This window comes from Sinocyclocheilus anshuiensis, unplaced genomic scaffold (genome assembly GCF_001515605.1).
Source record: "Sinocyclocheilus anshuiensis isolate Anshui unplaced genomic scaffold, SAMN03320099.WGS_v1.1 scaffold2322, whole genome shotgun sequence".
NCBI lineage: Eukaryota > Metazoa > Chordata > Actinopteri > Cypriniformes > Cyprinidae > Sinocyclocheilus > Sinocyclocheilus anshuiensis.
Window position 1 is genome coordinate 977,406 of NW_015556110.1, and position 10,688 is coordinate 988,093.

Genomic DNA, 10,688 nt, shown 5'->3' on the forward strand with positions numbered 1-10,688 from the left:
CCTGTTGTCCTCTCACGTCAACAACAACATTAAATCTGTTTTCGCTTGTATATGATTTTGCTTCGGATTCAGACAAGGCAACTTTTTTACTGGAAAAAACAATATTATGGATAGATGACTCATATATTAGCAGCAATGATTTGAATTTAAAATGTCTTGATGGATTGTTTAATGCAAACACGCAACTTTTCACTTTACAAGACGTTAATTGATGGACTGGAGTCATGTGGATTATTGTTATGTTTTTATCAGCTGTCGAACTCTCATTCTGACGGCACCCATTCACTTTAGAGCATTCATTGGTGAGCAAGTAATGTAAGTTTTAATCTAAATTTCTCAAAATCTGTTCAGATGAAGAAACAAACTTAACTACACCTTGGATAGACTGAGGGTGTATACACTTTCAGCAAATGTTCATATTTGGGCAAACTATTCCTTTAATCTATATCAAAGCCACACATTTTCACTGGCAGTCTTTAAAGCATGAGGCAGAAAACTGTAATAATCGGAGTACCAGAAGTATGCATACCCATGGCTAATATCACTCTACATTAAAGTGACTGACACTCCAACCAAAAAGGCCCTTTGAGTAAGTCAAGCCGACTGAAAAAATTACACTGAGCGAAAAAGCATAACTGACACTCCAAAGAAATGAGTGCCCATGAATCCATAATGCATCCAGAAGAAACAGGTTTAGAAAACATCTGTCAACCTTTTCCAGAGCGAACGGTTTGTGGAGGGGAAAGGATACTGCAAGTTTCTCATGTAGTTCTGGACGGCATGGAGCCAATCAGGCACAGACATCGATGGCTTAAAGTTTGGAACCGATGGCACGGGGTGCTGTGAAAACAGAGAGAATTAGCAAACAATATCCTTCAACTTTCATTCAGCAAGACGCATTAAATTGATTTTAAGTAAAGACATTTATTATGTCACAAAGGATTTCTATCTCAAACAAATGCTGCTCTTTTGAACATTATATTCAAAGAATCCTGCAAAAATGTAGCATGGCTTCTACAAAAATATTAAGCAACACAACTGTTTTTGACATTGATAAATATAAGAAATGTTTCTTGTTTACCAAATCAGCATATTAGAATGATTTCTGAAAGATCATGTGACACTGAAGACTAAATTCAGGTTTGTCCAATATTTGTTTGTGCATGGGCCCTATATCTTTATTCTAGTATCGCGTCATAGATGTTATACTGCTAGCTAACTTTTATTTGCTGGGTTTCAGTGGTTCAGATTTCCACTGGATTTGTTGCCATATTAAAAACATCAAGTTGAGTCATCTTGAATTATTTATGTACACTCATAATTCTCCAATGTTAGAATCTGCCTTGGCTAAACTAAACTAAATTGATGTGTGTAATAATGCGTGGTACTTCAGCATGACATAACTAGATGTTACAGATACTAAGAAGTACATATTGCTGCTGCAGGCATACACTGTGATCATGTAGCATTTCATTTGTTCATGTCTCAGTGTTTTTGTCCATATAATGAAAGTCAGTGGGGTCTAGTGTTGTTCTGGACACCACTGACTTTCATTGTATATGAACAAAAACAGTTGAAACATTCTTCGAAATATTTTCTGCAGGTAAAAAGACAATCAAACAATTCTGGAGCGACTTGAGGGTGAGTAAATCATGATATTATTTTCATTTTAGGCTGAACTATCCTTTTAAATCTTAAATGAAATGTAGTATAAAGAAAGGGAGGTTGTCACTTATTTTTATCCTGAAGTTGGCAACCTAGTCACAACGGGACTTTTGTAACCACAAGGAGATTCGTCAATCAGATTCTGATGTCTCAATGGAATGAAAAGTCCTTATAATCTATAGAAACAGTGCCTCATTGATCATTTGAAACCCCTACAAGCAATGACACTCCTAACTGCAAAAGGACAGCGAAGAGAATTAGCAATGAACAAAGGTCGTCCTCTTGCACACAAGCCTCCATTCATTAGAAGAAAAGAAGCAATTAATGAAAGCAAGAAAATAGGCTGTCCTCTATCTGAAACAATCTCTTTATTACAACACATTAACAGCATTAAACCAAAGTTTGTCAGATAAATGCAGGCAGAATTATGCATTGGGTTTTATTTTCAATACGAGCACCATGTGTGTTGGTGGCATGCAAGAGCTGCTGGGTCACAGAAGGAAATAAGAAAGGGAGAAAGGAAATCATCTCATTTCCTCTTTATCTCTCTCTGCCCAGTGCAAGAGAATGAGAGAATTTAGAAAGTCAGGGTAGGACAGTTTTGTCTGTCTGTGCTGACTTCTGGAGCCTTTGAATGCATGATAAAGAAGCACAGAAATGCATTGTACAATATGTCTAAATTCTGTGCCAGTGTTATGATGGCAGAATAACAATGCTGTTGTTCGGAGTAGAATAACTTTTGAAAGACAGAGGTGCAAACACACGCCTTCTTTCTCAGCACTTAAATAGAGGCGTTTAGAAAACTGAGGTGTGACAAATGTCACAAGAACTTAAAGCCTCATTAAAATGGTGTTGATGGAATGGAACCCAGTGTTTCTTAACTGGCAACCCAACATAGCACCAACATTTTTATCGTATAAAAGTAAACAAAACACCAGTAATATACTGTTTTTACTATATTTTTGATTAAAGAAATGCAGCCTTGGTGAACATAAGAGACTGCTTTCTAACGTTTTCAGCGGTAACTTTTTTATTATCATATCCCGTCCATAACATAAACCCAGCAGTTGAGAACCACTGCTTGAAATGAGCCCATAAATTACTCACCCTCAAGTCATCCTAGGTGTATATGACTTTCTTCTTTCAGACGAATCCATTCGGAGTTATATTAAAAATTGTCTTTGATCTTTCAAGCTGTTTCATGGCACTCAGCAGGTGTTGCATGCATCAGTCCAAAAGCACTTAATTAAAATGCGCCCATCCATAAAAAAAAAAAAGTGTCTCACACGGCTCCGGGGGGTGAACAAAGGCCTCCTGTAGCGAATCGATGCGTTTTTGTAAGAAAAATATCCATATTCAAAACGTAATAATCGCTTTAATGTAGCTTGCGCTCACTGTTGTACACTGGAAGCAGTTCCGGGGGAATGACCTATGAGGTCAACGCTGCCCATGCGCCAGTGAGTCTCGTGAAAACCAACGTTTGTTAACAGGAGCAAAGGAAGCAAAGTTTCCTTACTTTAGCAAAGGAAAACCCGTCTCCTCTTGGCTTATATCGAAATCCTCTGACATCAATTTTTAATATAACTCCGACTGGATTCGTCTGAAAGAAGAAAGTCATATACACCTAGGATGACTTGAGGGTGAGTAATTTATGGGCTAATTTTCATTTTTGGGTGAACTAACCCTTCAAGGCTTTCAATTCAGAATTGATTTCCAAAAATGTATCGGAATACAAAATGACACTCTGAATATTGATTCTGACAGTCTGAATTCTCTGAGAGAGGTTTCATTTACATCTACGCTCTACTCCACTGGCTCAACTGGGTCTCTCAAAACCTTAAAGGAGGTCAGCAATAAATAGGCCACAATCCACACTCACAGGGCCATTAGCTGACCTCTGCCCATCCGGGGGACTGTAGCGAAACATGAGACTCACTACTCTAGGTGACGATACAAGCCACCCAGAACATTTGTCCATCTAAGAGATGCAGACTTTTCAGTTGTTACAGGATCAAAGTCATTGCAGAAAACGAACTGGCCGTTCTGAGTTACAGTCACGCAAACTTTGGAAAAATAATATTTTTGGTACTCAGACTGGTGTGTTGATAGAGGTACACATGATGCATTTCTAGTTTCAACATTATTTGTTCTTCAGACATTCCTCTTTAAAAGATGTATCAGCTGTATGCAAAGTGACCCACATATGTTTTTTGACCAAATCATACAGGGCCTTAAAAATAGTGGATTAGTACGTATTATAACACTTAATATTTTGGCTTTATTCTTCACTTATGTATTTACTTCACCATAAATAAAATTATCAAAATCCAAATTTTTAGCTGTGGACGTCTGGTTGAGATGTGAAGGATTGACCCAAAAACAATTTGATAAAGGCCCAAATACTAGACAAAGCAACAGGAATTATGCAGATTATCCCTAATAACACTCAAAAATGGAGCAAATGCAAATGCTCTAGCAAATGGGTTATATCCAAATACTAAAGCCAAAAGATCATTACCAAAACATTGGCAACATTTCTGCATGCATACACTACAATTTACAACTTACAAATTTACAACAATTTCTTCTCTCGGAAGAGAAGAAATTGTTGAATAAAGTCTTTTGTTTTCTTTGTACACAAAAAATATTCTTGTAGCTTCATAAAATTACAGTTGAACTACTGTTGTCACATGGACTATTTTAACGATGTGTACTTACTTCCTTTCTGGGCCTTTAACATGGTAGTTGCATTGCTGTCTATGCAGGGTCAGAAAGCTCTCGGATTTCAACAAAAATATCCTAGTTAGTGTTTTGAAGATGAACAAAGGTCTTAAGAGTTTGGAACGACACGAGGGTGAGAAATAATGTCAGAATTGTCATTTTTGTATAAACTATCCCCTTTATTGTTTTTGAAAGAAGCTTCATATGCTCACCAAGAATGCAACTGATTGATCAAAAATGCAGCAAAAACAGTAACACTGTAAAATATTATTACAATTTACAATAACTGTTTTTTAATATCTTTTAGAATTTAATATATTCCTGTGATCGCAAAGCTTGATTTTCAGCATCACATAGTCTCTCAGAAATTATTTTCTTATGCTGACTTGGTGCTTAAGAAACATTATCAGTGTTGAAAACAGTTGTGCTGCATGCTTAATATTTCTGTGGAAGATGCGATACATTATTTTCTTCAATACAAAACAACAGGAATTACACAGATTATCCCTAATAGCACTCTAGCAAATGGATTATATCAAAAACCAAACGTAAAATAGCAAGTGCAACTGTGCTATAAATAATAATTAATACTCTATTTAGCTTTCGAATATTGTCTAACTGCACCAAATGGAAAGCGCTGTACTGGTATGTGGTTTGTTTACATAATAACTGCAGTGTCCTCAGATCCAAGGTTATCACTGGAGACTCTGATTCTCCATCAGTGTGGTCATTTACAGGTTCACAGTAAGTTCTTTCTCATTGACTGTCACTCTCTGTCTAATGGCTCTAACAGGAATGTCTGGCTTGTGTCACAGCCGTTCGAGTGACTCCTAATCTGGCTGATCTGATGGATTCACTCCACACACCTGTTCAACACTTGCTGGTGGGGAATGTCCCTTAATAAATCACTTTAACATCTAGGGATCTGACTCAACACTTTCGACCAGTCAGACGCCGTTGTTCTGCAAACGTCAGCACATATGAGTGTGCAGGAATGCACAATAGTGTTAACTAAAACAAAAGAGCTAATATAAACACACAGCTTGACCTTGCGTATGCTGTCCGTCTGTGCACTGAGGATTACTTAGTCTGTGATTAAGACTCACTTTATCCCCTCCGAGGCCCTTCATTTGCATGCTCTCTGCCTGATCAGGTCTGATTGGTTTATGTTTGGAGGTTAGAGCAACATTGTGATAAAGGGACATGGCAGCAACCTTAATCCTAGTGAAAGATGTCACATGGCATCATTCCTCATTTAATGTGCATTAACAAAGGCATGTTTCTGCATAGTTGTCATTGGTTGGATCAGATCTCTCATTTGCCTGGTTTGTAATCAAATTATGAGAAGGGACAATGTGACTGTTGGAAAACACATGGATGAGTAAATCCACTCACATGTCACACAGTCTACACTTCCTCTTGGTGGAAACTGGGTCACACAAATGGCAGTTTGTGAGATGCTATTTATATATAAACACTATTCCTGTGAATGTGTCCTGTTTCATATATAGGCCAATTTTGAGGTTCAAAAGTTTTTTGTGTGTGTTTTTGAAAGAAATATGTTATGCTCACTAAGGCTGCATTTATTTGATCAAAATATGGTAAAAAAAAAAAATAATAATAATAATAATATTTTAAACTATTATTACAATTTAAAATATACATTTTCTATTTTAGAATATTTTAAAATGTGATTTATTACTGTGATTGCAAAGCTCAATATTTAGCAGCCATTACACCAGTCTTCAGTGTCACATGATCCTTCAGAAAGCATTCTAATATGCTTATTTGCTGCTCAAGAAACATTTATTGTTATTATTATTATCAATGTTGAAAATAGTTGTGCGAAACTGTGAAAAAAACATTTCAGGATTATTTCATGAATAGAAAAATCCAAAAGAACAGCATTTATTTGAAATAAAAATCTTTTGCAACATTATAAATGCCATTACTGTCACTTACAATCAATTAAACACATTCTTGCTGAATAAAAGTGTTAATTTCTTTAAATGGGGTCATATGATGCTATTTTAAAGATCATTATTTTGTTTATTTGGTGTAACAGAATATGTTGACATGCTTTAATGTTCAAAAAACACATTATTTTTCAAATACTGTACATTATTGTAGGTCCTCTATGCCCCGCCTCTCTCAAACACGTCGTTTTCAACAAAGCCCCCTCCTTTGACAAGCGCAGTCTGCTCTGATTGGCCAGCTGACCCAGTGCATTGTGATTGCCCGAACACCACAAGCACGCATCGGAAATGTAACATCCCTTACCATAATCGCGAGCGTCAGCTTTCAAAGTAATTATCAAGACAGTTAATAATGTCATTAGTTTTACCATCAGTTCAAGCCCGAAAGGGCAACAGAAGGAAAACTTGAAATCGCATCATATGACCCCTTTAAAAAAAAATGACCCCAAACTTTTAGATAGTACTATGTCAAACATTATTTTGACAAAAAAAAAACAGTGATGTATCAGATGGCATTACCTATAAAAAAAAACTTCATATATATACCAAGGGAAAAAAAAGTATTATATTTATAAACTACTGGACTTAAAAGATGACCAGAAACATGATAATACCATATGACCATTCTGCATTTTTATATCCATTATCAACTGACATCTGTACAAACACACATTCAGTGGCTGTCACTTAAAACCTAGTAACTTGTCAAACAAGAAAGCTTTTTGGGCATTTTATAAATACGTTGCCTGCCTAGACATTTAAGCATTTTTAGGGTACCAGCATTTGGGGGATTATTATATAACTAGCGTTAAACTGCCTATCAACATTTTGTGTATCGTATCACATAGGCATCATGAGCTTCCTAACAAGATAACATTTTGGGGTCTCAAATATTTCAAGACATATCATCACATCTATATGACGCCAAAAAATGTTGTCTAAACAGGCAGCTCACTGGACTTTGAGTTTTGAGATATTTAAATGAGTCTACATAAATAATCTATTACTTTCCACTTACTTTAGAGAGGTGTGTTGCATTTCGTATTCTATCCACCATCTCCTGTCCATCAGGATGAACTTTGGTGACGTGTGACCACATTCTCTCCCAGGTGACAGTGTCTATGGGAAAGCCCGTCCTGTTCACGAAAAACGGGACCTCGCCGTCTTTCTCCTCTTCCTCGCCGGAAGACCTGCCGGTGTTGTTTGCGGCAGTGGATGAGGTGGATTCAGCCGCCAGACCGGTAGTGTGACAGTAGGTACTGGTGCTCTTGGACCGACCGTGTCTGCTGGTCTTGGCCGTTGAGCCGCTGCTGGTGGCGCTTGGTCCGGTCATTGTTCAGAAGTCTTCCGAGGGGGAGTTTCCCCTTGTTTTTCCACAGATCAGTTATGACTGCCCAGCATTCATGCACAAAGACATGTCGCGCCTCGAACATGCATACTAATGTGCCAAAACCACTCGGTCCTGCTCAAGTGTAAGAAAATCAGGTGATTTGAAAAAGATTCAGAGGCAGGAAAATGCTCAGCGATACCATTTCTGTAGCAAACTATGGCTGAGTGTGCTTCAGCTCAGAAATGGTCATATATGTTCCCAGTAAACCGCATTCTGTAGTTGTGCCACAGAAACTACTTCATCTTTCGCTAAAAACACTGAGGAGGCGTCTGAATACTGCGGAGGGATTGCGGGCTAAATAATCTACGGTAGAATCATTTAACACCTGACTGTAGAGTATTAATGAATGATCTGCTTTTCCGAGTAGGCGTGTAACCGCTTTCACTGACGGTCTCAAATGGTCATTCACTCTAACGTTTTTTGATACTGTTATTGTATCACCATAAACTACAGCCAACCACGCTCTCCCAGCTTTTCATTGGACGAAGCAACAAAGCGAGGCGGGTTCAATTCCATATAAGGGCAATAGATCCGCCTGTGATTGGTCAAAATGGCGGAAATGGGCGTGAACGTTCGTTGTGTATCCAGCAGGGTTTTTTTTTGTGAGCTTTTAAAATGTGCATTTAAAGATGTCAAATCACTTTAAGTGTGTCAAATCAAGACCATATAGTTTTCTAATAAGTAAAATAATTATTGCACCTTTTCATTCTTTTTGTTCAAAATGGCCTCAAAACGCATGAAAGTAAAACTCATAGGAGTGTTATTTTAGTATCATTGAGATACTGTTATGGTTTTTATTCATATTTTGAATTAGTTTTTATTTATTTTTTACATTTTAGTTAAAGCTTTAGTATTAATTAGTTTTTGAATGTGTCTATATCGTTTTAAGTCATTTGTATTGCAATGTTTAGTTATTTTAGGATATTAAGTTATACTGAATGAAAATGAAAAATGTTTCCTTGAAAACTAGCTTAAATAAAAACGTTTTTATATATTTATTTATTTATTTTTATTTTATTTCAAGTGACAGAAATGCATTTTTAAGGTTTTAATTAACTATATTAACCCTAACTCAGAGTGTGGTTCTACCAAAAAAGAAGAAATACAAATAGTGTCTAAAACATATGGATGGGATGGAATTAGCTTATATTTAATTACAATTCCATAAGAAAATTTCATTCAATATTTTATTCCTGTTGCCCTCATATGAGTAGTGGTGGTATGTAACAACCTCCTGTTCAGACACAGAAGCATCTTTCAGATATCTCCCATCTCCAGCAGAATGTATATGAGCAGAATTAATCATCTACCAGTGCTGCATATTTTGGATGTTTCCTCTATAGAGCACACCTGAACCCACTCATCAGCTCATTAGCAGAGACTTCGAGACTTGAACCATACAGGATATATATATATATATATATATATATATGTGCTAAATTCATCAGCTGTGATTATTTTTGATTTTATTTATAAAATATTATAAATATTTATAAACATTAAATATAGCCTAGTACATTATATGTTTCTAAATCCTGGCTGTAATTTTTATCTCCTCTAGGTGTCTGAAATGAGAGATTGTGCAGAAGATATTCCTCACCCAATCATTTTAGAATGCTTTTAGCTTCTGCTCTCCCTTTAATGTGAAGTTCAAAAGACCCAAACAAGAGCTGTTTCGATAAAACACATCTAAAGCGAAGTGATAAATTATAGCTGTCCTGTATGATCACTAGAGGGCGCTAGAGTTCTAACTGTAAACCCGCTCCAACCCTTCTAGAGGTTTGCATTTCATTCAGCCTGCTTTTCCTGTAAACTTTATAGGCCTACTAATCACAAATTTTATGTTCGACTTCATCATAATAATTGAATACAGATTTATTTACTTTCTAAAACTTCTTTCAAGAAATCTTATTAAATATTTAGATGTTTTCAACTGGCTCCAATAGAGTGGTAGTGGGCCTTTGAGAATGTTTAGAGAAAAACAGTGTAAATATCAAAATTAATAAATAATAAATCTTAACTTGCACTACTATAATGAGTAGAAAAAACATGGGAAGAAAAAAACGTAATAGAATCCATGAATTGTTAGAATAAAGCAATAAGCCCCAAGAAGCGTGGTTTATAGTGAATTTATAACAGCTAAGGGGCATTGTTAGGCACCAAGCGAAACGGAGTGCCTAAAACCCCCTTAGCTGTTATAAATTCACATGGATTCGCTACAGGAGGCCTTTATTCACCCCCGGAGCCGTGTGAGGCACGTTTTATGAATGCGTGCACTTTATTTGAGGACTTGTGGACTGTTCAACTGCAACACCCGCTGACTGCAATGATAGAGCTTGGAACAGCCAGGACGATTTTTAATATAACTCCGACTGGATTCGTCTGAAAGAAGAACGTCATATACACCTAGGATGCCTCGAGGGTGAGTAAAACACAAGCTAATTTTCATTTTTGGGTGAACTAACCCTTTAATAAAAACATTATTCTTCCACCAATCAATGTAGTTCCTCAGAATCAGACAGTTGTGGTTGCAACAAAGTGGTTGCCAAGCAACACACAAACGTAAACAAAGGAGTAATTTACAACAGCTTCGAATGTGGCTCAGCCAATAAGAATCAAGGACCGGAACTATCGGTTTTATAATAATATTTTATACATTCATGATGTTAATTTCTCACTGTATGAATTGGGTCTCTATAAGAAACTCCATAGATGGCATTGTAAATGTTAGGATGGGGGTATGTCACATGAGAATGATAATAATGATCACATGAAAACCCTTGTATATTACAAATATTTGCAATATATTTCCATCTGTATTATTTAACATTTTATTGGTTCAGTATTTTTTTTTTTTTAATCAACAAACTGCATAATTGAATTTTAGCAATATTCTTTTTATTATTTTACAACAGCAATGATGGAAACATGAGACA

The 10,688-nt window shown here is 36.3% G+C and overlaps 1 protein-coding gene across 2 annotated transcripts in view; it reads right to left on the reverse strand.

Moving 5' to 3' along the window:
- vash2 (vasohibin 2) overlaps positions 1–8,190 on the reverse strand; it is a 31,458-nt gene extending 23,268 nt beyond the window's left edge. For both annotated transcript variants that reach the window (XM_016470785.1, XM_016470786.1), the window contains exons 1-2: positions 7,381–8,190; positions 752–840 (exon numbers count right to left, since the gene is read on the reverse strand). In XM_016470785.1, the coding sequence (XP_016326271.1) occupies positions 752–840; positions 7,381–7,695 (404 nt within the window). In that variant the 5' untranslated portion in view covers positions 7,696–8,190. The remainder of the gene's footprint in view (positions 1–751; positions 841–7,380) is intronic.
- Positions 8,191–10,688: the final 2,498 nt, after the last annotated feature.